The following is a 27,849-nucleotide window of genomic DNA, read 5'->3' on the forward strand; positions in this document are numbered from 1 at the left end:
GTTTTTCTTTTAGAATGTGTGTTGTGTGCGTTCGAGAAGGAACTGCTGATTCTGACAGGGCTGCAAAAGCAGAGGTAGCCATGGTGTCTGGTGTCCTCACCTCTATTGAGTTGCCCTTTTTGTGACAAGGGGCCGTGTCGAAATGAGGTCTTGTGCAAAGGTGAAACAATTGATTCATATCTTTTATCTGGCTTTGTCATTACTACCAGGTGGTGGTAAGGGCAGTGCCTGTGCCTCCTTTGCTAGGACAAGGGTTTTGTGTGTGGTATGGAAACTGCTTTGGATGAAGATTTGTTTCATCCCCTACAAATTATGTTTTAACTATAAGTGGTATGAATACCTCTCACCACATTACAGTGCCATTTTATTTAAAACTTGGCACCACTTTATGTAACATTCACAACACTGCCAGCAGGGTATAGAATCCCTGTTTATACCATAGCTGCTCTGTTGCTGGCAGGGGGGGAAAGCTTATCTTCTCCCTCTTCTTTAGAAAAGATTTAAAGGGTGTTACGGTAACCAGGCATAGAGGTGTGAGACAGCTAGAATTACAGCTAAGTACTCTGAACTCAAACGTGAAATAAATAGAACTAATTGAAAGGTGGCTGAAATAGTTACCTTTTAAATCTGTTTATAAGAAAAAAAGCCCTGTGAGTTGATTTCTTTACCTTTTTTGTGTGTGTGTGTTTTTGTTTTGTTTGTTTGGTTTTGGTTTTTTTTGTTTGTTTTTTGTTTTTTTTTAAGTTAGACTGCTTATCATCCAAGTTCTGCAAGAAAAAATCCAAACCAACCACCCAACTGCCCTAGTCTGGAAATAATTATTTCAGGATATTATTGGAAGTTTTTACTAATGCTGGTGCAGATTCCCATGCATAGGTGAGTTCAGAGAGATTATCACTAGGGATCAGTGTCTAGGCTGTTCTCGGAATGGGCAGTAGTTAAATAGCAATCCTTGTGAGCCTCTCAGTCTGCCTTGTCAAGGATGGGTTTTCCTGGCTTTAGAGGTGGGGAGACTGAGGTACAAGTGTTGAGGCAAATTATTGGGAAGGGGTAGTTTAAGCACAGCCCCTATTCTCTAGCACTCACTGTCTTGTTTCTCATAAAGCCTTCCTTGGCTTTTTTTTGTTGTTTGATTTTGTTTGTATGTTTTTGTTTTAGGGGTTTTGTTTGTTTGGGTTTTATTTGTTTGTTTCTTTGTGTGTGGGGGGGGTTGTGTTTTGGTTTTTTTAGCTGGATTTCAAAAGTGCTGCTTAGTGTTGTTTAGAAGTCTTTCACAGTCTTCTAAGGCACCTTCCTAAAGGCTTAGCTGTTGCCTTGTCTGTCCCTGAAGCTGAGTATTGAACAGACAGAAAATGTGGCTGTTAGGTGTTTAATAGTGGAATGTGCTCACTGGGATTATAATGCTTGACCTTGGCCTAAGACAGTAAAAGGAAAAAAAAAAAAAAAAGAAAAATATGCTAAACATTTGGGTGTGTTACTTATATAGTCCTGGAAGTGAGTGTCTGTTCCAAAAAAATTCTGTGGAGCCAGTGCTGTTCACTGTAAAAGAAAGCAAACAGTCCTAAATCTGTACACGTGCTCTGCTGGTGGGGTATATATTGCTGTATTGGCTTTCTGTGGCAAGATTTTGGTACTGGGGGGGCTACAGGGGTGGCTTCTCTGAGAAGCTGCCAGAAGCTTCCCTTGTGTCCAACGCAGCCAATGCCAGCCAGCTCCAAGGCAGACCCAAGGCTGAGCCCATTGGCATCGGTGGTAACACACACCTCTGGGATAACATGGTTAAGAAGGGGAAAGAGCTACTGCAGAAGAGCAAACAGCAACTGGAGAGTGAGATATGTGAGAGTAACAACTCTGCAGACACCAGGGTCAGTGAAGAAGGAGGGGGAGGAGGTGCTCCAGGCACTGGAGCAGGAATTCCCCTGCAGCCCATGGTGCAGCCCATCCTGAGGCAGCCCGGCCCATGCAGCCCATGGAGATCCATGGTGGAGCAGAGATCCACCAGCAGCCTGTGGAGGACCCCACACTGGAGCAGGTGGTTGCCTGGAGGAGGCTGTGACCCAGTGGGAATCCTGTGCTGGAGCAGGCTTCTGGCAGGACCTGTGGACCCATGGAGAGGAGCCGATACTGGAGGAGGTTTTCTGACAGGACTTGTGACCCTGTGGGGAATCCATGCTGGAGCAGTCTGTTCCTGAAGGACTGCACCCCATGGAAGGGACCCACGCTGGAACAGTTCATGAAGAATTGCAGCCTGTGGGAAGGACTTACATTGGAGAAGTTTGTGGAGGACTGTCTCCCATGGGAGGAACCTTGTGCTGGAGCAGGGGAAGAGTGTGAGGCGTCCTTCCCCTGAGGAGGAAGGAGTAGCAGAGACAATGTGTTATGAACCAATCACAATTCCCATTCCCCATCCCCTGCACTGTTTGGAGGGAGAAGAAATTGGGAATAGAATTAAACCTGAGAAGAAAGGGGTGGGGGGGCTGGGGGGAGAGGGGTAAGGTGTTTTAAAGTTTGGGTTTACTTTTCATTATTCTATTCTGATTTGATTGGCAATAAATTCATTTGCCCAAGTAGAGTCTTTTGCCCATGATAGTAATTGGTGGGCAATCTCTCCCTTGTCTCAATCCGTGAGCCTTTCATTGTATTTTCTCTCCAAGGGGAATGATGGTGCAGCTTTGGTGGGCATCTGGCATCCAACCAGGGTCAACCCACCACAATTGCTCTACCAATGGAAGTGGAGAAGTGTTTCTCCATTGCTGCTTTGGTGGTCCAGGTACAGATGATACAGACAGCTACTCCCTGACTACTTCAGAAGAGCCAAAGCACTTCTTTTTTAAAAACCTAAACATGTTTGACTCCTTCAAGCAAAGGTGCTCCAGCAATAGTAGACTGACTCAGAGGTTAAATCCAGTGCTGTGTTTTTCACTCAAAATTAGTAAATGATGTTATTACTGCTTTTCAGACTGCAGTGGACTTCTGCACTGGTTTGAGGGCTGTTCTGAGGCATATAAGTAATTATAATCTTAATTGTAAAGATGGGAATCTTTTCTTAACAGTCGAGAGGCATTGCTTTAAATTGTTATGTAGTTTATAGAACCGTGTTTTAGAAAGGCTGAGGAAGAAAATCTGCAGAAAACAAAACTTGAACCCTGGGTCAAGTAGAGGGCCCTCTGGAGCTGTAATCAGAGGTATTAGAAAGTGCAGCTTTGATGATGAAGTGAGTGATTTTTAGAAGGTGGGAGCCTGTGCAGTGGTTGTTTTTCCCTGATTGCCTTAATCAACTCTGTCTAGTTTAAAATGCTGAAGTCATAAATAGGAAATATACACTCCACACCTCAGTGGCTGAAGTCAAGTGAAGAAAATGGGAGTGTGTTAGGAAGAGATGGCCATGAGCAGGGTAAGATGGACTGCTTCAGAAGTGTCTTTGTGATGACTTTATAGTCCCAGGACTATTGAAAGGTCTGTTAGAAAGGGCTGTGTGTACCGCCTTCTTTCCAGTCGTATGCTGGAACCTGCTCTGCCTTCTCCAGGAATGGGAATTTCTCTCCAGTATTAGGGTGTAAAGCCTCAAATGTGGTGGTCGGCCTGGTAAAGAGAATGTCAGGAGAAGGATTTTAGTTGTATTCATGCCCAGGATTGTCTAATCTCAGATTTCCAGTGCAGCCTTCAGCTTCGTGGCAGTGCTTTAAGACTGCACTTTCTTTTGTAATACCGGGAAATATTTTAGCCTTTGGGCCTCTCATTTCACATCCCAGCTCCAAGAAAATCAGAACAGATTGCTTTCCTGATTAGGTGAAATAATCTCTTCATCCTGCCTCCACAGGAAACAGGTTACAATGGCAAAGGAAGGTCAGTGTATTTGTGGAAAAACTTGACTTAAGAGACAAAACTTCAAGAGACAAGGTTTATGTGATTATGGCATCTTTGTGCTGCTGCTCCCTGTGTGGATTTGAAATCTAATTCGAGCCACATTTGATAGAGAGGTGTGTGTTTCACAGATACCAATTACCTCCAATTAAAGGGAAATTAGAGCTCAGATGAAAGACATTTAAATTGAGGCCCCCATCCTGGGCAAGCCTGCATGGTGAACTGGAAAGATGTGTGTCCTGCTTGCTGCTGTTGGACCAGTTAGTGCTGGCATCCTTGCCAAGCTGCCAGCATGGGCATAGATGAAACAGCCTGGCAGCTGCCTGTGGTAGCCCAGCACTTGTCAGCAATGTGGGTGAGAGATGAGCAGGTTACCAGGGAGCAGGTTATCAGTCACAGTGGGAGCTAGAGCTGTCACCAGTGTAAGCTCATGGAGGGCATGTGAGGGTGGGTGTGGAGTTTGATCTACCCGGGGCGGGCAGGAAGGGGTGATGCAAGAAAACTGCGAAGTAACAAGTGAAAAATGCTAAAAATTGGTAGAAAGTATAACTCTGCATGTATGCATCCTCACTTCTCCCATCTGCTCTGTTCAGGTGCTTCAGAAACACTAATTGAATGACTACAAACAGATGGTACAAGTTTGATGTTCAGAGTAACCATAACTGAGCTCAAAACTTCTTGTAGACCAGTGCTTTTCTTTCTTTCTTTTTTTTTTTTTTCCATATAAAAGGTGAATTGTAGATTTCTAAGTCCACTTCTAATGCTGTGTAGAAATTGCATTTGTGGAACTAGAGGTTTAGAAATGAAGCAGCCAGTAAAAAGTAAACATGAACATTTTCAGCAAGGTAACCAGCAGTGTATGGAGGGGACCTCTTGCTTTCCTTGGCTCTGCTGTGAGGGAGCAGCAGAGAAGAGCAGCACACGACCAGAGCCCTCCGGCACACAGCGTGCGGCTTGTTGGGTGAGCTACACAAACACTGACTGCCCTGTGGTCAGGTGTGTGACAGTGGGGTTGTGCAAAAGCATTGGGTGTGTCTGTGTACATCCATATTTACATCTGATTTGTGAACACAAATCTTTCTTAGGTCCCTGTGTGCCAGTATGTGAGCTGGTGGTGGTTACAGCAGGCTGGTTACTGTGGGACTTCACGCAGTGTCATGTGTTTGTAATTGCTTCAGTTGCCTCTTATCTGTTTTCTTCCTTCAATTTTTGACTTACTTTAAAATTGCTAATTTTGAAGGTGACTGAGTACAGAGATCCATCTTCCTTCCCTCCTTCCTTCTTGCCAAATGGGCACCATGCTGTTCAAAACACATCTGAAATGCACTCTGAGCCTCTGCAAGTGTTGAGACCTTCAAAGAGAAACAGGAGGCTTAGGCAGGAGGATGCTGACACAAGGTGAACTTCCAGCATCCAGAAACAGTTGCTACTGCTTTTGTGAAGTCTAAAGATCTCTGCTGTCAATGCAAAAGAAATTTTGCGTTTAAGAAATTTGAATCTAGATTTTTAGAAATTAAACTACTTTTCTAAGAGATTCTTTTCAGTCTCTAAGTCCTGTATGTTCCATTCCATGTCACTAAATATGCATAGATATCTCTTAGTTCTGGTTAGAATCATGGAAAATAAAGCACTTGCTCATATAACTGGGCGAAACAATAATAATGTAAAAATTTTAAATATATTTTAAATATATTTTAAAATTATAGTGTATCTGTCAAAATTCAGTGCATATTTAGTGTATTCGAGAGTTTATGTTGCTCTTAGTTTTAGTGAGTGTGTGACACTCCTTATTAAAAGTTTTGGTAATTCCCTGGATAAAGTACTTCCATATGAGCTATAATGTGTATATAGTTACAATTTTCAGTTGCCACCACCTACATATACATTTTTGGACAGATGTGGAATATGTATAAACGGGAAATGCGAGGTTTACAGTTTTCTCCTTCTACGGAAAAGGCAGAAATGGTTGCTACAACTAAGACCATGCAGTCATGTCCCCTGTATCCTTTACAGAGTATAGAGAAGGGATTCCTTTAGTGCATACTGTGTAAGTTCAAGTTTTGCCCTGATTGGATGACACTGGGCATGCAGGAGGGGCTTCAGTTAAGGCTGGGGGCAAGACTTCATTTTGGCATTTCCTAGCTCTTTCAAGGGTAACTTCACTTTTTCTGAGTGTAATTCCTGTGATTTCTTTCATCACTACTGCTCCCATGGATGGTGCGCCCCTCTGGTAAGGAGTGGAAGGGAAGATTTGTAAAGTGTCTTCAACAGATTAATGTTTTATTTTCTGTGTGCTAAACCCATGGCCTCCATAGAGAAACTGGCTTCATTACTCATACACATTTTCTGTTAATTTGCCCAGTTACGGAATCACAGAATGGGTCAGGTTGGAAGGGACCACAATGGTCCAATCCTGCTCAAGCAGGATCATCCCAGAGCACATGGCACAGGATTGTGTCCAGACACTTCTTGAATATCTCCAGTGAGGGAGACTCCATAACCTCTATTGCCGATCTCTTGCAGTGCACAGTCACACAGTAAAGAAGTTTCTTCCTCATGTCCAGATGGAACTAACTTCTTAAGCATCAGTTTCTGCCCATTGCCTCTTGTCCTACTGCTTGGAGCCCCTGAGAAGAGCCTGGCTCCATTCTCTTGGCACTCCCTCTTTAGGCACTGATGTGGTTTCCTACTCAATTATCTCTTCTTGAGGTTGAACAGTTCCAGTTCCCTCAGTCTTTCCTCATAAGAGAGATGCTCCAGTCCTTTGATCCAGTCCTTTTGTAGCCCTCCACTGGACGCACTCCAGGAGTTCCATGTCTCTCTTGTACATTAATTGTACATTACTTGTACATCTTGTACATTACTCAGGCTCTGATGATCCCTTCGTGAGAGCTGGGGGTGTCTTTCCGCTCTCCCCTCTCAAGTGCTCCGAGTTAATCGCTATAACCATCCCGAGGGGGGCAGCACGATGAGCCTGTGCTTACCTTGGGCTCTGCTGCCGCTCACTGTTCTCGACGAAGGGGTCAGAGCCTCACGACCTGGCTGAGTTTGGGCTCCCCCGTGACCGCGTCCCGGGCGGATTTCGGCGGGGGGTACGGCTGGAAGGAGGAGCGGCGTTCCGCAGTTTCCAGCCGCCAGATGGAGCTGCGTCCCCGGCCCTCGCCGCTCCCGGGCGGACCCACGGGCCTCCTTCCCGCTCCCGGCCGGGCCCACGGGCCTCCTTCCCGCTCCCACCACCCCGAGAGCCAACCCGGGGGGCCCCTCTTTGCGGCGGAGCGTCTGGGGGCTCGGGGTGTCTCTTGTTTGTAGCGCTGAGACTGTTAATCGTGCTTGTTGGAAGATGCGGTTGTTTCCAGCAATGCCTTAGAGAACCCTAGAATGGCTGGGGTTGGGAAGGACCTTAAACTTATCATCTTGTTCCAACCCCTCTGCCACGGTCGCGTTCCACCAGACCAGGTTGCTCAAAGCCCCACCCAGCCTGGCCTTGAACACTTGCAGGGGTGTGACATCCACACCTTCTCTTGGCAACCTGTTCCAGCGCCTCACTACCCTGACAATAAAGAATTTCTTCCTAATACCCAATCTAAATCGACTCTCTTTCAAAGTTTAAAACCATTACCCCTTGTCCTAGCACAACAGTTCTTGCTAAAAAGTTTGTCCCCATTATTCTTATATGCCACTTTTAGGTGCTGAGAGGCTGCAGTTGGGTGTCCTTGGAGCCTTCTCCAAGCTGAACACTGCCAAATCTCTCAGCGTTTCCTCATAAGTGAGGTGCTCCAGCCTCTGATCTTATCTTTGGCCCTCCTCTTGACCTGCTCTTACAGGTCTATGTCTTGTGCTGAGCTGGATGCAGCACTCCAGGTGGGGTCTCATATAGGGCAGTTAATAAAGCTGATGCCCATACCTCATTTTGATTATTTCTGTCGGTTTTTGGTTGGTGCTAAAAGTAAAGTGATCCAGTAGTTGGGCATTTATTTAAACAAATTCATGATGCGTGTGTCTGTACAGCAAGCGTCTGTCCTCTGGATGAAAGTATGTAGGTTTGATCCTGGATTTTCTTCTGTGTGTGAAATTGCAGAATTCAGCAGAGTTAATCTAGGAGACCTAATGCCCAACATCTTCAAGTGTAAACTTTTTTCTCCCAACTTTTTTCTTTTATTTATTTGAAAACAGCACTACCCTCCGCAGTTTTCTTTCTCAGTGTCCAACTGACTGTCTTGGAAATGTCAGCAGACAAGGACCACTGTGGTCCTCATGGGAGAGGATGTTGGGAATTGTGCCTGTCTGCTTTGAGGTGGTGATCATGGGCAGTTCCCATCATTGGATGACACCCAGGAATTCATTACTGTCCTTAGGCCTTGGTAGTGCCATAGCTAGAATCCATCTGATGGACTGGTCCCACACCTTGGAACAGACTTGCAAAGAAGATGGATGGGCAGAAGGTGCCTGATAAATAATTGCTCAGGCCAACAGCTACCTTGGCTATTAAAGGACTTGAGTGAGGTTTGATTCCTCAAAGCTGTGTTGGTCTCTGCCTGATTCAAAAGTGGAGTTCTTTATTCTTATTTATTGCTGGTAGCAATGGCAGTGAAAAAAACCAACAGGGATTGCACTAGGGGAGAAGACTAGAAGGAAAAAAATACTTGTAGGAAGACAGAAAACGATGGAAAATTAATGAACCTGAATGAACTGGAATGAGTGGTGCTGGTTTTTATTATGTGGTCTTCCCTGTTGTGTCAGGACTGAGTAAATTATGCCAAGTAGAAGCTTGCATCATCTTGCAATAAATTGCCTGGACATCAATGCTCACCGCTTTGTGTGGAAGGGAGGCCATTTCTTCTGTGGCTGTGGCTACTGCACTTGGAGTACCTTGTAATTTAGGGCATGCTTCCTGAAAACAGAGCTCATCTTTCAGGGATCTCCTGAGTCACTTGTAAAAACTCAGAAACTGGTCAGTTATAAAGCTTTTGATGGTGGCAGTGCAAGGCTCACTGACTGCATTTCACCCTCTGTGTGAAACTGCAAAGCACTTAGGAAAGATGCTTTTGGTATGGCTCGCTTTCCCTTCACAGTTCATTTCAGGTTTTTCTTTCAAGAAAAGCGTCCTTTCAAATCCCTCCGTGCTCCTTCCCCCTCAAGGCCACAGCCCTTAAAGCAACTGAGATGCAATAGCAGAGCAACAATACTGGTTTGTTCATTTACATCTCATTTATGAAAAACACGTGGATTCTGTTGAACCGTACCTTTTGTGCTGACACAGCTGCTCTGAACATACTCTCCCTGCAAGCCAACACCATCATTACTCACTGAGCACTTACAGCCCCCTTTTTATTCAGAGAACCTGAAGATGTGCTGTGAAACCCAAAGCATCACAGCTGTGTCCATCAGAGCTGTTTCTAGTGACAGACATGTTCTGAAACAAAAAAGTGTTTTCCTGTGTATATAGTAGGAAATGATCTTTTCTGAGCCCAAGTTACTCAACAGATGGGGTTTTGGCTGTTGCTTTCTGAGGGACCTATCATGTTTTTACAGGTAGAAAGTCAACAGAACAGGAAACTAACGGGTAGAAGACGCAAAGAAATCCTTAAGTTTTCAGTTAGGCTTTTTTTTATTTCAATCAATAGTTTAACAAGTGCTTAAACTTCCCCAGCAGTTTAATCTGGAACATAGTTGAGAAGAAAAATATCTTCTATAACTTTACAAAAATAAAAAGATTTCTTTTTCTTTTAAAATCCTGCACTTTAGGCAAGCACACTCCAACTCAAGCAAGACAGACATTATATCTTAAAATAGAGACTTCTGTTAATAGAAATGACATTTTACCCCAGGGCAGCAGGCACAATATATAAATGGTATAGAAACAGAGTAAGAGCACTTGTTTTGGCTTTTCTGATCCCTTTTGTCCTATTTCTTAAATAGAACCTGTTAAACCAATTGGCCTAAGAGTTTCTTCAGGTTACCATTTCTTCAGTCAGGTAGCTCCTTGAGTAGGATATTACTGAAGGAAAAGTTTTCACCTGTCTTGGTAACATTGGCAATTACTGAAGATACCAACATTAATGTTTTCATTTTTCAAAAGCTTCTGTATTTCAGCAAGGGACAAATCACTCAGCTTGTAGGTCTTCCACTGCTAAACCACTTGCAGCTTAACTTCTTCAGCAGCCAGGGCTGCCAGCACATGAGGTCACAGGCTGGAGAAATAAAATGAATGTAACATATTGTGTCACAAGTGTATATGGTACTGTGGAGCAGTTAATTTAGTGTGTGATGAAACCAAAAGATTGGGTAAGCTTTAGCTCCTCGTTCTGTGCCTGTAAGCAAGGAGAAGCCTCGCAGAGAGTATGGATTGGCACATAAACTATGAGCTCTGTAGACTTACAACTCTGTCCAGCTTGACTCGTACTGGCTAACAGAAAAATAAAAAATATATGGGCACATGGAGGGAAGCTGGTCCTGCACATGCTAAGAACCCAGATGATAAAATTATGTTTTTGGTCAACACTACAAATAAACTGTAGGAGTGCCCAATCAGACTTCTTGTAATGCATTATGAAGACCTTTTTAAATACTTCCTTTTTAAGTGTCTTTAAATGACAGGGAAAAAAAGAGAACATTTATTATACAATTTGTATTGAGTCACATTTGTATGTAGTCTAACCATAAACCTTGGAAAACCTAGGCACATCTGTGATTCACAACCGCTGAGACATGAATGTGCTTTTGGAGGTAAGAACTAGACAGTGCTTTCTCTCGAAACTGTTGTAACATTTCTGACATTAGGCAGTTTACAGAGAAGCCACATAGCACTAACAACCTGTAGATGATTTCCCTAATGAATAGAGAAGATCATGCAGTGGAACAGTTCCTTTGCTCTCTGCTTCAGTCCTGCATCACAAGCACGTGCAGATTTTAGCTGGAATTGAGTTGTGTGTGGCACATGCACAGGGAATGGACATGGTCTGACAACTGCTAGCCATTGATATTTATCCAGAGATAGCACTGCCTAACCTGGGAATGGTCGACATTGGTAGAAGAAGCTTTCCTTTGTGATCTAAGGAACATCATGCCATACCCATCCTCTTTAATAAATTCACTCATGCTGCTAGGTCTCAAACAGAAGTCAGAAATTACACTAATGCTCAAAGGACTTGTTTGACTGTAATAGCTCGGTAACCCAGTTGGATGCTGACTACAAAACTCAAGTCTAGCTAGAGAAAACCCATCCTGGTTCTTAGCTACTCTTTTCGAGACATCACGTCTCCTTGACTCTCTAGTTAAAACTGTGATCCTGATGCCCCCCCTTTACCAGAAACTGATCCAGAGCTGGCTCTGCAAGTAGGTTTGACTATGTAGAGCAGAAAATCATCAAGAAAAGTTGTTGTTCATAGGGCTCAATTCACCATAGTGAGCTGGCCTTCAGCTCCTTCCAACAGGCTGAAGGAGGATCTGATATCAGGTGGATGGATGAACACTTTCTCTGGAGACTACTGAACCAACCTGAGCTTCATTCCTGACTCTTTAAGAGTTTTCTGGGACTTTTCATTTGCCTGAGGAAAAATTATGGAAGATGTGATCTGACCTGGCAGCAAGTCTATGATACCGTTCCTTCTCCCCATCCTCCTGCTGTCTCAAAAGGAGGTGAACTGATTGTGTTCCAGATCTGAGGAAACTCACATCCATGTTTTCAAGGAATTCTTTTGCTATAGCAGACAGTGTGAAGACTCACTATGTAAAGTTGAAAGACCTTCACTTTTCCTGTCATACTGAAAATAACTCATTAAAGGCTCTTTTTCTGACGCAGTACTAGAAGCTGCTGATACTGTGAAGAAACGCTATGACCTTTTTACTTACGTTTCTTACACAGGTTCCTGCTCCTCCTGTAAACCAAAATGTGTACATTAGTAAAAGCCACAGCTGAAAAGCTGCAAGATTAAGCTATGCCCTAAGTTCACTCCCCATTAAAGAAGGGGAGGATGGTTCAGCTATGAACTTGTAACTCCTCGCTGGCCTTAAATGTCTCCCCTACAGCCTCCAGAGTCTGCTCTGACTCACGTCAGTGCACAAAAGGATGTATTTGCCACTGAGGAAAAGTTGTGAGCCCTCCCTGAGGGCTGTGCCTATCCTATTTCCCAGCAATGTCTCCCCAAACCAATACTGATTTAAGCTCTATGAACCCGTGGTATGTGTTGGGAGAGTTCAGCAAGGAGAAAAGGGAGGACGTGACTGCATTTGGGTATCTCTTTCCCCTCCCTCTGTAAGACTGGGCCAGTGTCCCTCCCTCTGCGGGTCAGTTTCCAGCTGCCCTCCTGCTCTCCTAAGGGCCACGGAGTGCTTGCTGCTGCAGCTCTTTTCCCTGTTCCTACATGAGGTCACATCACTAAAAATATACCGCTAAGTAGGTTTGCAGAACATATTAATCCCACTTGCTTCTTTACTTTGCCCACCTGGCTGACACAAATACTGCACACAGAGTGTGCAGAGTAAGGCCTCAGGCATACGAAAACAGAAGCTGTCCCTGTAGCCCTGTGCTGGCAGCTTACCTGCACTCTGTGCAACCAATAGAACAAATGCTGCTGCTGGCTGGCTTTGAGGGGGCTTGGTTGTAACTGCTTGCTAGTTACAAAGGGAGGCCTCAAAGCAATTACACAGCTAACAAAACTGAATGAGAAGATATTAAACCACTGATTATTTTTACAACTTAATGATTGTAAAAATAGCTTAAATTACTTGGAATATTCTTTTTTTTTTTTTTTTAATTAGAGGTGTTAACCATTTAGCGCTTTTGGAACAGAGGGCTGTTGATCCGCTGATTCTTTTTGTGTTATGAGCTGTGAGATAATGGCAAGATAAATCTTTGTGGGTTTCCTCCTTATATACATATCTACATCAGAGCTGTGAAGTCAGAGGGGGAAGCTGCTATCACAGTACTGGCACAACACCGAGCCCTTCCCCAGAGCTACATTCTGATGAGAACCCGGGCGCTGGGGAGAAGAGCACCACAGCGGCAGGATGGCAGAGACGACTGAAGCAGGATCATGAATGTTCATCCCAGCAGTTAAAAGAAAAATAAAATAAAAGGAGACCCCCTCCCTCCCCCAAGAAGTCTGCAGTCCTAAAGTGCAATTACTTTTGTGCAGTCATGTCAGGCCAGGGATCAGACTGGATGAAGTTCAAAGCACAAACATCAAACGAGTGCCGTTCGGGATTCGAGGAGGAAGAGGGAAGTAAGGAAAAGAACAACAGTTCTCAGGCATTCAAGTGCATCAAGAAAATAAACGTCCCTTTCTTTTGGAAGAAAAACAACCCCCAGTCTGGTGGAATCCTGGCTTTGTAGTCACGAAAAATAAGTTGTTTCCACTTCTAGCTGAGAATGTCCCAATATGACACAGTACAAATAAACAACAAAGCAAGAGCTGGGGCGCTGGGATATTTTTCCGGTGCCCTGCTGCTATACAGCCTTATTTTGTTCTCCTCTGGTGACTCCTCGGATCTGGGTACTGACGAGGCGCACTGAACTAGAGGCATCTGGTAGGAGGTGGCTCTCTTCTCCGGTCGGTCGGGGCTGGAGCCGTCGCTCGGCCTCTGCCCGTTGTACAGCAAGTACCTGCCTCGGGCATCCTGCTCCATTTTGAAGATCTCGTACTCGGTGTGAGGGAGGCGGATGCCAAGCGCGATGCAGCCGTTCGTGTGGGTGACATCTTGCTGAACCCCAACTTGCCAGGATCCCTGTGCTCCGCACTCGTTCCCGTTGAAGACGTTGAGCAGCGAGGCTGTGGATGTGTCCATCGGAGTGACCTTCATGTGATTCACTGCGAGAGAGAGGGAGAGGGGAGCTATTAGCAGAGGGGCAAAAACAAAAGCAAAGCCAACATGCAGATTGGGGTCTGTTAAATCAAAATTGCCTCCCCTTGTTCATTCTTAAATGAATTTTTCCTGTTGTAGGTGTGGCCAGCAAATCTATTTGCATCACTTCACGTCTCTGACTTTGTGCAGAAATTCCTTTTTGCACAGAACAAGCCCCACTCCTCCAACTCGGCTGAAAACAACCTGACGGCCACATATCTCAGCCAGAGATTAAGCAGAGCTTTTCATAGGTTCCAGACAATCCTTTACAGATAAAACCCAGTTGGTTATATTTGGTGATAGGGAGAAGAGGAAACAATAAAACTTTACTGATGTTTTATTACCATCTGTATTAATCCATAAGTGGGGCTGTTTATCATGTATTTTTCATCATTTTTTAACATCTGTTACCCTGTAAAGCTAATGAAATAATTAGTTTCAATTAGGAAACTTGGAAAATACCACAGCTGCACTATCATCATACATTTTCTTTTTTGCATGAATTATAAAATATTGCTGACCTACAGAGAGATGTTTTTTCTCATATCTAAACATAGGCTGCAACTTGCAGTATCAAATGTAGGAGTGCTGCAGCTTCTTCAGTTCTAATCTGTCTGTATTTCAAAGGAGCTTAAGGCACAGAAACTTTTATTTTCCAGCCAAGTTAAAAGAGCTGGGAAAAGCCAAACTGAATGAGCCTACAGAAATTGAATAGAGATTTTTCCTGGTGTGCGTTTGCCACAAGAATATACGAAGAAAAGGGGATCTGAATGGACTGCTGCTGACCAAAACAGAAGCAAATAAGTAGCCCTCATGGCTTCCAACACACCAAAATCCCAGATTCTTTCAAGTCATTTTATAGCAATATTTGTTAGGAGTTTTATTCTCAGGTTTTATAAACAGACATTTGACTCACTGGCTCTACAGGTCACATTATTTGCCCCATATGGTGTAAAAGGTAATTTTTAAAAATTGAATGTACAAGTTTTATCAAAACCAAATTAGTGCCCTTGATCTGTAAGGTAAGTTGGCGTAGCACAGAACATAAATTCAAGCAAAAACCAGCTGGATTTCACCCCAGGAGCTCAGCTGGGACATGCTACATATGCAGCTCTAAAGAACAAAAGTTCTGACAGGCAAGGGTATCTCCTGCCTCCTATGAAAATCCCAGATTAGTAAATTATTTATTATAGATAGATGCTTTCCTAAATTAGACCCATGCAAGAAGCTTTATGCTTCTCACATGGTGACTGAAATAAGGAGGAGAAGAGCCTACAGAGTGCTTGAGGCTTCCAGAGGCTTTGCTGGGGCTGGTGCCATGGTGGGATGCCGTGTTTGTTTGTGTGAGTGGTTCAGGCCTCTGAGCTCTTTCTATCCGGGGAGCCTTGGGGCTGTTTGCAGAGGAAGGCTTCTCAGCTGCAGGGACCTGGGTGGAATCACCACTGAGTGCTGCTTTCTAAAGTGCTCAAGGGGCTTTGGTTAGATATGTCTAGTCTTTGCTCTGGTGAGAATAATCAGAGCTGTCTTTAGAGACACCCTTACTTGCTTGAGGGCCCCTTGGAAGCATATAAAAAGACATGTGCTGCTACATCTGTCTTTGACAGAAAATCATTAATACCTCTTCAGATCTGAAGTGCCTTCTGAAGGTCCTTTTTTTTTCTCTCTGCTGAAGGAATCCTAGGACACAGATCTAATCTTAGACACTTTTCTTAGATGCTTAAAGTCTGGCCACATAAGAAATGTCACTATGTGAAATAAGATTTCACGTCACTAAGACTCCATAACTTAGTGATGTGAAATCTTATTTTCTTGTTCTGTACCTAAAGATCTCTGCCTCAAACGAGTATTGCTTCAGTGGTGTCAAATGCCTAGCAGCTGTACAGTTTGGCTGGGCACACAACACCTGAAAACTTCCCCAAAAATGATGAACTCCTAAAAATCACATAACGAAACCTTCAGAAAACAAATCGCTATGAGCAAACTGTGCTCTGGTCCATAACTACCTGACTACCTCTGCCCCCAGTGTAGCGAGTCACTCTACCTTTGAACACAAACTCCGTGCCACCCATCACTTTGGAGGAGTGGACTCCCCGGCTGTAGCGTCCCTTGGCGTAGATGGTGAAGGTGGGGTGCTTGCAGATGGGGTCGGAGTAGTGGTAGTAGTGACCCTCCCAGGTGTTGTTGTTGTCGTGGAAGATGAAGTGCCGGGTGAGGAAGAGGACCTCTGGCCGCACCTCGCAGCGCTGGCTCACCCACTCGCCGTGCAGCCCTATGGTCAGATCCGCCTTGGGGGGCAAGATGGGAGGGTGGTGCTCGTCCGACCGGTAGATGATTCTGCATGCGATGCACGTGCGGTCGTGGTTCTGAAACAAAGCAGAGAGAAACCCTTGTTAGGCATTATCTGTGATACAGGGCAATGAATCAGGCCATCCACTTCGTGCTGGAGTGACACGAGCCCCACATTTTAATACACTGTCATTCCTTATCTTGTTAGTGGTACCTTTGGTTTTGTACGTGTAAGACTGCACAGCAGGAAAGCACTTAAGAGATTAAGTTCCTTGTCTGCGTTTATCTAAAATTAACAGTTTAGTTCAGCTTTTTATAGGATCTAGAAAAGGCTGACTTCACCCTTCAAAACACAGGAGAAGCTGGCAGATAATAATTTACTATCATAGGGACTTTGCAACACTTGCCTTAGAAATCAAATCATTTGCCGAGCTCTTATTTTGCATCTGTCCTCCTTTTAGTTGTTAACTTTGGGTACTGTAGATAAACATGGGTGTCCTAAGGACATTTTTCTTTTTGGATGGCAGCCTGGGAGAACAGTTTACCAGTGATTTTAAACTTTTTTCAACTTTTTTGAACCCTTATGCAAGTTTGTGAAGTGTGCTATATGGCCAGTTACCGCTGGACATGCTGAAAGCTTTATGACCCTCTCCAGCCAGAACAGGGTCTGTGGTGCCTGCTGAGCTCCATGATGGCTCACTGCTGTGGGCCAAGCAGCAGCCTCAAGCAGCCAAGTACCCCAGCCCTATCCATGAGCACAAGGGATGTCTCACTAGGGGCATGCAGGCTCCAAGTCCATGGCAGGAAGGGAGGGAATTTCACACTGAGGTTTCCGCCTCCTGCCATCAGAAACTACAGAGAACTGTAGGTTGTTCCTAAGGCTAACTCTTTCTGTTTCTGTAAGGTTTTTGTCTTGTTGGCAAAAGTTTGGTCTTTAAGTTTTCAAAGTGTATTTTGCATTTTTTCAGTGGCAATAGAACCATTAGCTTTTGTCTCTGCTCTGCTAAGCCTTGAATTAAATTTTACGGACCAATTGAGGATTAGGATACTAATTTTTTAGCTCATTTTATTGATGGCAAATAATTAGCTTAAGAAGAACAACCCCTCAAGAGAAAAGCAGTGTTGTTGCCAAGGGAGGTTGTGGACTCCTCATCCCTGGAGGTGTTCAAGGCCAGTTTGGATGAGGCTTTGAGCACCTTGGTAGTGGAAGGTGCTAGAGGGCAGCAGGGTTGGAACTAAATGATCTTTAAGTCCTCTTCCAACTCAAACCATTTCTGATTCTATGATTCTGTGTTCCTGGTGTTTGGGTAGGTGATGTGCTGTTTGTTTACATCTCAGGACTTGATGGTAGAGGCCTTCTACTTAGCTGGTGACGTGTGGAGGGGCTGCGCTCTGAGCTGTAAGCGGGCTTACACTCAGAGTGAAAGGCAAAGACCACACAGATAGCTTGTGCCTTCATCTCTCAAGCGCACTACTTGATCCTTTGTGGAGACAGCACTGGGGGGGTTACTCACATCTGTCTTGTTCAAGCTGTGAGGTGTTTTCCTGAGGTGCAGTTCAGAGCACACTGAGTTAAGAGCTAAAGCTCACCATGTAGCCATTGGGAAGAGAGATTTATGTAAATACTTTTTCTTTGAGCTCCTTTCAAGCCCTCTTTTTTGAGGTCTCTCTGAGATCTCTGCATAACATAAGCGCTCATATTCATTGCTCTTTAAAGTCCATGTGAGCTGCTACGGAGTCACCGTTTCTCCACTCACTGCCTTCAGCTCACAGCTCACTTTAGGGGTTACATTCACACAGTCTTCACTTGTGACCTGAGTTTCTCCAATAATATGATATGACCATAGGTAGCTTCAGAGAATCAACATACAACTTCCACAATATATCCCTTTTACACATACTAAACAGGGGTTATATTTGCCTCCACCCCAGACCAGACAGTCATTAAGTTTTTTCACCAAAAGTGAAATAAATGAAAAGTCCACTGTTCTACATCCCTGTGATGTAGAATAATGGTCTATGTGCAAAATAACTATAAATAGTGTAGCTCAGGTTGATCTGGACCAGTGCTGGCCAACAGCACTGCTCTGAAGAGGAAGGATGTTGGACATCCTCCAGAGGTAACCTCCAGAGGATCTTTCCACCCCAAAATACATGGTTTTCTGGGAACTATGTGTTGGCATGCAATTAAAGTGGATGCACTTCTTTCCCACTGTGGAGCTCTTTAAATAACGTTAAGATACACTTTTTCAGCTCAATTCTGCAAGCAGGTGCAAGGGCTATCAGTACCTTAGTGAAATACAAAGAACATTTAATTGAGTAATGTAACACAACTGGTGAAGTTAGCATAGATTTATATTCTAAAAGTAATTTTGAATTTTAACAGAAATAATGCTTTTCCTTCCTGGACATCAACATCCAAAAGATGCCACCACTGCCTTGCATGGACACCTGCAGAGATCCAGGCCAAGGGATTGCTCTGTGGAAGATGCCAGTGCCTATTAACCACTCGTTTCTCCAGTGTGGCTGTCCTGCCATGAGGCAGACTGGTGTCACTCCTCCCTAACACATTAAAGGCTTATAAACTGCACAGATGACAGTGACTTTACAGCTGTGATTGCCCCACTCACATAAAGTGAAGCCAGAAAGTGAGGCAAAGACAGTGTTATAAACTTAAACATAGCTTATATAAGCTGAATCGGTCAATAGTACGAGACAATTTCTGCTACAGTCCCTTCTCTATTGAAGTAAATTTGAAAGGTTTTATTATCTCCCAGAGGAGACCCTGGCAGAGCAGTATGGTGGTTTGGTTTATATTCACATCTTCTTCTCAGGAGCCTGTCTTCCAAAAACAATTCTTGAGCCAAGGCAATTTAACCTGGAAACCAGTGATTTCTCTTGCCCTTGTTCAAAATCTGAAGAAAACCAAACAGAAACTCAGCCTGTTGTCTTTCTTGGTCAGCCCTTGGCTATGGAATTCCTCTGCTGTTTCTCAGGTCTAGTGGATGGACAAGATGAAGATCTGGTAATCAATCCTGTTTGCAAAAGCTATTTTTTTTTTTTTTTTGAACCAGAAAGGACTATCAAGCATAGAAGTTCTTTTTGCTGTTCTTCTAGCAGCGATTCTTAAGTTTCATCTCTCTTCTACGCCATTAAAACCCCACGGGTATAATGAGTCAAGGCTCTGATGCTGGGCAGGAGTATTCTCATAGTTTGATGTCTTCTCCATCATACTGGGAGTGTGGAAGATGCTGACTGGTAACACCTGAAGCTGCTCGGTCCCTTGGCTGTGGCCAGTGCCAGAGTGGGCAGAAGAAGGTCCACTGAGCTCCACAGTGGAAACCAATTCACAACCACAAGAAGCCCCTTTCTCCTTATCAGGGGTGGGTTTATGTCTTAGAGCATAAGAAGGAGCTACTTCCCAAAACATAAAACTACCCTGGCTGGCATTACACTGTGAGCAGAGGTGGCTCCTTTGGCAAACTCTGAGAAGGATACTATCTTTCACAAAGTTGTAAACTTCTTAGGAGAAGAATATACCACCTGCAAACTCTGTTGGCGTGATTTTTGCCTGAGTAATGGACAAGGGAAAGATCTAGTTTTGTTATGAGGCAATTTGACTTAATTTTGGAGTAATTTATGTTTAACAATTGACTTTATATTTCCCTCTTGCTTTTTTTAGGTCAGCTGCTCTTGGATCTTAATTACACTAGCTGTGGCTTTGCAAATCACTCCCTTTCCATGTGTTTCAGGGAAAGATTATTTTCTAAAAACAGACGTTCAAAGAAAACAGGGAACAGAGACAGAGGAGATTCGAGTCCAAACACGATTAAGTACTCTCTAATAAAAAACTCATTTGGGCATGACATAAACTAAAAAGCAATAAAATGAGCAGTGGACAGGATGAACATCTGTTCTATGTTTTGATTATCTTAGGTGTACAATGCAATATTTTTAATAGTGGTGTCTTGCTTGAAGGACTGGCCCCTGAAATGGCTGGAAGATCCCTTCCCATGACGGGTGCCTCCTTGCAGCTCTGCAGTGCCAAACCCACAGTGCCCCAATTCCTCACCCTCCTGGGTGTTTCTTTAAAGCCAATTTCTGAATTAAGCCATGTGTGCTGAAACAAGCCTGAATCTCCAGCTGGAAACTCAGCTCTTGTAGTTGGGGAGAAAATAGCTTGTGATCTGAAGATTTCCACCAACATTTTTCCTTATCCCTCCCTCCTGCTGTCTCAGCTGAAATGGTAACAGGGCCAGAGAGCTCTGGAAGCCAAGCAGGGAGGTTTCTAATGAAAAAAAGCAAACAAGGATGAGGTTCCCTTGATCTTTTTCCCAATTGCTGTGGATACTCAGAAACATAAACCCTCCCAGCATAGTTTAATTTTCTCTTAAGTTCTATAGATTTCTGTGGCTGCCTAGGATTAATTTGCCTCTAATAAATTCATGGTGCTTTTTATAGCCAAGGCAAAAAAACTATCATACAACTGGGATGCTCTCAGAGCAATGGTGAAATGAGCTTTGAATAACACCTAGAAAGATCTTTTTGGAAGGTGTTCTACTTTTCTCTGAATGCCTTTGTACTTCAATGCTGTTGTTAAAGAGAATAAGACATCTATGGACCAAATTATTTTCCAAACATACAAAAAATGTGCCCTTTCCTTAGGGTTCAATCAGAAACTGAAATCAATGCTTAATTTGGAGGCAAGGACCTGCAGGATGTACTGCAAGTTGTACTTAGGGACAAAGCAAACAAGCACTAATAGTAAAGGGGAGGATGAAAAACTCGTTATTTTTCAACTGCATGCCTTGTTCAAACTTATTTGCTCTCTTCCCTGTATGTCTAGTTACCCTTTATATCTTGAAAATGTGTCTGTAAATAGTATTTGTCTGAAACAGCTCCAATTGCAACTCAACCTTTCTCCAGTAGAATTACAATAGATAACGATTCTGATGTTTGCCCATTTACATACTGAAAAACTAACATTATCTCAACTATAACTTACTGTTTTTTAAGGGAAGATTCATTGCTCAGACTACTTGGAGTTTGAGAGATGCAGTACATTCTTAGCAGAACAGACTGAAAAATTAATGTGATATTTTAAATTAGATTCTTATTTTTAAAAGGACATGGCTAAATATCTGATTAAGTATACACAGTCTGGAGGAAAAGAGACATGAAGCAAAATTTTGTTTTCTGGTATTCAATTTTTCTCTGTGAATCAAACGTTTCTCTTCAAAAAAATGAGAAAATTATTTTTAGGGATTTTTTTGGTATTTATTCTCCATATTATGGAGAATTTGGATCATTTTCTGTCAGGCTTTCTCTGTTGTCTTTTCTAGTTGAAAATTGTTGGTATTTTACCAGATCAGACACAGTAAGAAGACAAAAATAATAGAAAGTGGCAATGTATCGTAAGGTCCTAAATCATCTAAAAATATGGTAGCTGCTGTTATAGGAGGCCTGATGTTGGGGCAGATGTAGGACTACTGCTCCTCAGAGCTGACCAGGGCTAAAAAAAGCAAAGGATAATTCCGTGAAGTGGTGATCCCAGTTCCTTTTCTCAGTAGCGGTTTGTTTTAAACCTGCGAAGTCTTTAAACCTGAATGAAATTGCACAGCAGATTCCCAAAGTAATTTGAGAAATTGTCTCTCCTCTTTTATCTTGAGCTGCTGCACAGTGGACACATCCTTCCCATTCCATAATCAGGATAAGAGATTCAGGTATCAGCTCTTTCTCAGAAAGATGGAAAGCGCATGTTCTTTGCAATCGTCTGGGCCAACATTGGACTCCTCACTCACCTCTCTCCCCCAGCAATGGCAGTGTCAAGCCAAAACCCAGAAGCACGTCTCACTCATGGTTGGAAAAGGTGGACAGGTTGCACCTGTACAGTAGGGTGAGAAGCAAGGGATAGCAAAATCCCCAGCACTCATCCCAGCTCCCTTCTGCACCCTCCCATCACTGAGGAAGGTGGTCCTGACCAAGCTGTGGAGCACACATGAGGAAGCCCAGGCTCTGGTTATTCACAGGGGCAGGTTGCTCTTGCATCGGGGGCTTCCCTTTTAGGCTGGATTCTGTGGCCATCTGGCATTGGCTATGCCACACAGCACATGGCCGGGTCTGGCACGTTGCACCCAGCACACCCTCGCTGCAGGGCGACGTGAGGTGAGGGAGCAGGCACTGGGTTTCCTCAAGCATGCGCTCAGGCTTGAACGGTGTGTGCAGCACAGATATAACTGGTGGCCTGGGATTTTGTAGGATCCAACAGTCACAAAAGCTGAGGTAGGAAACCCCTGCCACGTGAATGCACGTATTACTGTGAGGGGAAGTACTGAAGAAGAGGGGAAAGAAAAGCCGCGCTTAGCAACCATCTCGCAGACCCACCCGGATATCATGTGTCAGGGACAGGGCTAGATGGGACAGGAATGAGGCATGCCTGGTCAGGAAGCTTTAAACCTCACCATCCAAGAAAACCGGGCACCAGGTTTTAGAGTCAGTCAGTGAATGGTCCCAGGAAGAGTATAAACAGAAATGTTCTCTTGAGAGAACATCAGTTCAAGGAAATGCTTCCGGCTCAACAAAAATGTTGGATGGCTTTGCTTCACAGTGCCAAGGAGCCAAGTCCACAGGAAGGAGACCTTTATGAATCGCTCAGTATAATATCAAGCTCGCTCCTCCACCACTCCAGATAACTGCAGACCAAGACAACGCTTTAACAAAAGGCCACAAACTCTCTCCACTGCAAAAGTGATAATCTGCAGGCATTCCATGACCTCATATGAAGCTGAGTTGACTAATGTGCATTAGGCTGGCTCTGGGGAGTTGAGAAGCACGGCTGACACAGTTATAATTCAGCCTGCCAAACGGAATGAAGAATAACAAAGATTTAAAACTTTAATTAAAAATCCTGAAGCAAGTAAAATGCCAGAGAGAGTGGTAACTCCTTTTCAGGGTTGTCAGATGGGGATTTCTTTTGGTGGGGAGCAGAGGTGCTGCAAGCAGGAAGGAGGGTGGAGATATGCTGAGATTTATCTGCAAATGTGTACCATATATTCTAAGATATTGAGGAATGGTTTTTATTAACTGCTCTTATGAAGGGAAAGATAGTGAAAGAATCTGAAGGCACTACCATTACACAACTGTCTGATCTATGATTTGATTCTGTTGCACAACCCTGAATAAAACTGAAATAAACACGATCAACATGAAATGCAAAAGTCGTCTGTTTTTTTTTCTGGTGTAAACTACTTTAGCCTGGAAAAAAAGACAAGAACAAAGAGAAAACCAGACTTCTCAGACGGATGTGCTTGCATGTCATCTACCCCATTTAAATGATACTAAATTATGGTGACATGAATGTTTTATGAAGTATTAACAAAAAATATTTCCTGGAAAACCCGAAGGGAAAGCTTAAATGTCCATCTTCAAGAACAAAGTATTCCCAAATAAAACTGCCTTATGCATTTTTATGCCTTTAAAAAGCAACTTATATAGCCCTCTGAACCGTGAAGCAATATTACCAGTGAGTCCTCCCTCCCTCTTACAAAAAGATAAAGCAACTGTGCTTAGATGCCAACCATAAAGAAGGTGTCATTAGATACGCTAAATAGTTAATTTTGATGTGTGTTACTGCATTTGTGTCAGGGCAGGCTTTTACTGGAGTTGCAGAACAGACAGTGAGTGGTAAGTGCAGATGTGGCAGCTTCAAAGGAGCACTTGGACGACAGTGCTGCCAAGCACGGCAAGGACCAACCTCAGCTAGAAGCTGTTTGCTTCTCTCATCTCTGCAGGGCACAACACACACTATCACTGTTCATAAACCTGGAATTAACCAATTTCAGCATTCTTCTGAATATTCTTTCTTTGCTCCCCCTCAAAATTTCCCCAACCAAGAGCCTTTTTCAAGTAATAATGAACAAAAGGAACCCTTCAAGTCTTGGCTTAATCTAAAAAGTCTAGTGGCACTACTCAGGCAAACAAAGGAGTTTTGTCTGCCAAAATTTTACTTTTTGGTTGAGATAATGTTTTGCATATTTCTCTGAGGTGCTACACATGTTGAACACCTATTTATTAACTTGTGATTGCATGTCCCTGTGAGCTCCTCAAGTACATAACATTCCCCTATAGATGAAGTCACTGCGTTTCAAAGAGATGAAGACTCACATTCTGAAAAGCACAGAAAACTTTGCACACTTTGTTCTTTCACCACCTGGCTAAAGGACAGCCCAAACACCAGTCTCCATACATTGAATCTGTATTAGCTACAAACGCCAGGTGCTGCTGGATGGCATCTCCCAGAGGTGAATAAACTTGCAATAGGCAACTAATCCACCAGAATCACATTTTCAAGGGAAAATGTCTTACTGAAAGATCGTGACCAGCAAATGTTTGAGCATGACAAAGAGTGAAGGTTATCCTAGCACTTTCTAGGCTTCTTGTGATGTTCCAGACCATTCCGGCCTTATTCCCAAATAATGATCTAACTAGAATGACCGGTCATCATAGTCCTGCCCTGATCTTTCCCGTTACTCTGCCAGATGATAAAATAGCACAAGGAGTTCTTTGTTTGCAAAGCAATATTACTGAGGCAATTACATGTGAAATAAGTCTCCCAGACCTGCTCTGGTACACATCTTCTGTAGTTTGGAGCAGACATCTCTGAAAACATCTTCTGTGCTGCACAGTGAACAAATACTGCGTTCAAGCCTTCCTTCACGCTACAAGTCCCCGTATACATTTGTGATTTTACAACTAATCGTGCAGCCTCCTTGGTGTCATCCTAATCGGGAACGTTTTTTTGTAGTATGCATAATGATGGCCAAGCAGTTTCCCCAGCCTGTCCTTTCCACCCATGTGCTCTCTCATGCTGGTTGAAGAAGCTTCATGGGCAATAGTTTGAATCACTTGATACACTTGCAATGCCAAGAGACATCAAAGATGTTTATCTCCATTCATCAGCCAGTCCTAACTGATATCTTGAGCCAGGTTAGGAAGCAGCTAAGATAAATCTATATAGTGATCTGTTCATCATCTGCACTCAGGAACTTCCATGTATTTTACGGGAGGAATTTGTTAAAGGTATGCTCTTATCTAAGAGAATTTGTAAAGCCTTAAGAAATGACATATTATATGTTTTTAAAAGCTCCCTGATTTTATATGAACACTTGAGATACTGTAATCTCTGAATTTATTCAGATTTGTAGCTCAGCATAAAGCTGTCTGGTTTTTGGACAGCCCTTTTGATTTACCATCCTGTGGTGAAATCACTGCAGGAATTTGGATAAGGTCCAACTGTATTTGTTTAAAGTCCTGATCATGTGGCTTTGGCATTCCTAACATATCCAGCAATCATTTGCTTTTAATTACCGTTCATTTCAACCACACAAGTAATGAATGTGGCTACCACATCCAATTTACAGGCTGTGTAAACTCCTGAGTTGGGTGGAACTTTCTTCTATATAGAGGCTTAACTATAAATTTAACTCAAAATGTGAATCCTCTTAACTTATTTTAGGCAGGCCTTTATAAATCTAAAATATAAATAAATAAAAAGGAAATGAAAAAAGCCTTAAATGAAAGATTCCACACAATACACCTGATTCACTTCAGAGGCAATTTCCTGGCCTCCCCAGCCTCTTGGTATGACTGTGGAAACCTTAAAAAAACAAGTTGATTTAACGTTTCTATTTATTCATGGTGTCCAGTTTCCAGAGGAGTCTGTGACTTGTAGTTTTAAACTCAATTTAGCATTTAAACTCATTTTCAGCTGAGTCCCAGTGGAGCAACAATTAGAAAAGGAAAAGAGTTCAGAAAAGAAGGGTTATAACCTTTCAACGGTATGTTTGCCTGGACTCTTTTTTTTTAAAAAAAAAAAAGCACTTCTGTTACTATTCTTCCTACACTTGGCAAACACTGGGTCAGACAGCCGAGTTGAGAACCTGCTGGTATAAAGAACTTCACGGTTAGGTACAAATCAACACCCCGGGATCTTTCATGGCAGCTAAGGCAAAGGTTCATTTTTTAGGGGTATGAAAGCCTAGTACAAGCAGGCCCAGATCCTCTTGAGAGAAATCTCGTGTAAAATCTGAGCACGAGGGACCTAATAGAAAACATAAAGAGAAGCTGCCTTGTTGTACACTCAAAACTTGTGTTAAACCTACACGTCTTTTGCCATTGAAGGCTCCAGCTGAGACTGGTATTCCAGCAATCCGGATGCTGTATATATAAATATATATATATGTGTGTGTGTGTGCAATACATACATTGTGGGAACCAAACAGACAATGTCTGCAGAAGAAAAAGAAGAAATCTAACTTGTCAGAAGTCATAATTGGCTAAACCCGGGAGTTGAGCAGTAGCCTGCAAGTCACAGCCTGGGGGCCCCATTTATTAAACTACTCAGTTTCATCATGGAGAGCTGGAATCTGTACGTATTTTGGTGTACTCTGAGTTAAGCTGTGCTTTGTACAGTATTGGCACTTTCTGTCAGCATTAGTACTGTTACGAATGGGCTTTCAGTGTCATAAATTCAGCCTCAATGGTTCAGCCTTGACAAGAGCTGGTTGCCAAAAATCACTTCTCCTTTCCCCCAGTTCTTGTAAATATATGACATGGAAGCCTCCCCTGCAATCCACACTGCAGGCTCTCATGACTGGAGTGCTCAGGACCATCTGGACATTTGGGGCTGCAGGATAACAGTGTGCAGGGTGACTCAGACAGGAAGAAAAGAGCCTGCTCTTTTCTTCCACATAGAGGTGTCACCCACTCATGTCAGAATGGATTGGATCATGCCTGAAATATTGGGCTTTGTGAACATAAATGAGAGTATCAGTGCTTTCACTGTTTATTTAGCTAACCTGTCTAAAGAAACAGGCCTTTTATGCAAGATTTGATCCCTTAAATTTGAGAATTGTATTTTAAAGGCACTATATTTTAGAGGGGAAAAGAGATGCTACAGTAGCAGAACAGACAGGCAGGAGAATCCCTACCAGTTTGCCCTAAAATTACAGCAGACCTGGATGACAAGCTTAATTTCATAAAGCTGGCTGAGTGTATATTGGACTGTTCTGACTGTAATGAAATTACTACAAGGTAGAAGTGTAGACATTTACTACGTTATCTATCAGCCCATAATAAGACAAGTAGATTAGACCAGAAAAGATACTCAGCTACAGTGAATTAAATCAAGATTTTGTCTCTCTTCATGTGGTCAGAAAAAGATGCACAATATTTTCTATAACAGATACAGTATAGCTGGTGTCTGATAATTTCTATCAGCAGATACCTTCAAGGAAGAGATTTAGCAAAGAACCCTCACTCCCAAATAAGTAAAGTGAAAGTTGACATGATTATTTAATTAATTAAAGAAAATCAAAATTTTGATGAGGATTGTGCTGTGGTTCACCTGCTCCTGCTGAAATCTCTATTTTGGGAAGATAAATAGGTTTAAAAAGAAAATTCAAATTTGACCATGGTCACTTGAAGAGAGCATAAGGATGACAGAAATGGCAACAGTTTTGATACAGAAACACAGTTGACTGTGGATTAATATGATCCCTAGGCCAGGCTATAAAACAATTAATAAAGGCAGATCACATAAGGTCCTGAACTATTGAAATTTAATCTTCACAGGAGGCAGACACAACACACGGTTTTGAATGGAAAGGAAAGCCAAGGCTTTTTCATCAAAACTCTCCCTTCCCCTTTTGTGTTTCCTGCTATTGCTGATAAGATGGAGCTGATTTTTGAACTGTTTGTGAGTAGGTGATTAAAAATGGTGGTAACCCATTAGCTGGAAGTGATGCTGTGGCAGCACCCAGCTGGAGCACACCAACAGCGGCAGCAGCACCTGGCAGT

General features: G+C 43.1%; 1 protein-coding gene across 1 annotated transcript in view; it reads right to left on the minus strand.

The window, feature by feature from the left end:
• Positions 1–9,578: 9,578 nt before the first annotated feature.
• Positions 9,579–27,849, minus strand: part of APCDD1 (APC down-regulated 1) — a 30,086-nt gene continuing 11,815 nt past the window's right edge. The window contains exons 4-5 of the mRNA XM_050319592.1: positions 15,749–16,070; positions 9,579–13,673 (exon numbers count right to left, since the gene is read on the minus strand). Coding sequence (XP_050175549.1) covers positions 13,225–13,673; positions 15,749–16,070 — 771 coding nt within the window. The 3' untranslated portion in view covers positions 9,579–13,224. The remainder of the gene's footprint in view (positions 13,674–15,748; positions 16,071–27,849) is intronic.

Source organism: Myiozetetes cayanensis, unplaced genomic scaffold (genome assembly GCF_022539395.1).
Source record: "Myiozetetes cayanensis isolate MyiCay16 unplaced genomic scaffold, myiCay2020 scf1, whole genome shotgun sequence".
Classification (NCBI taxonomy): Eukaryota; Metazoa; Chordata; class Aves; order Passeriformes; family Tyrannidae; genus Myiozetetes; species Myiozetetes cayanensis.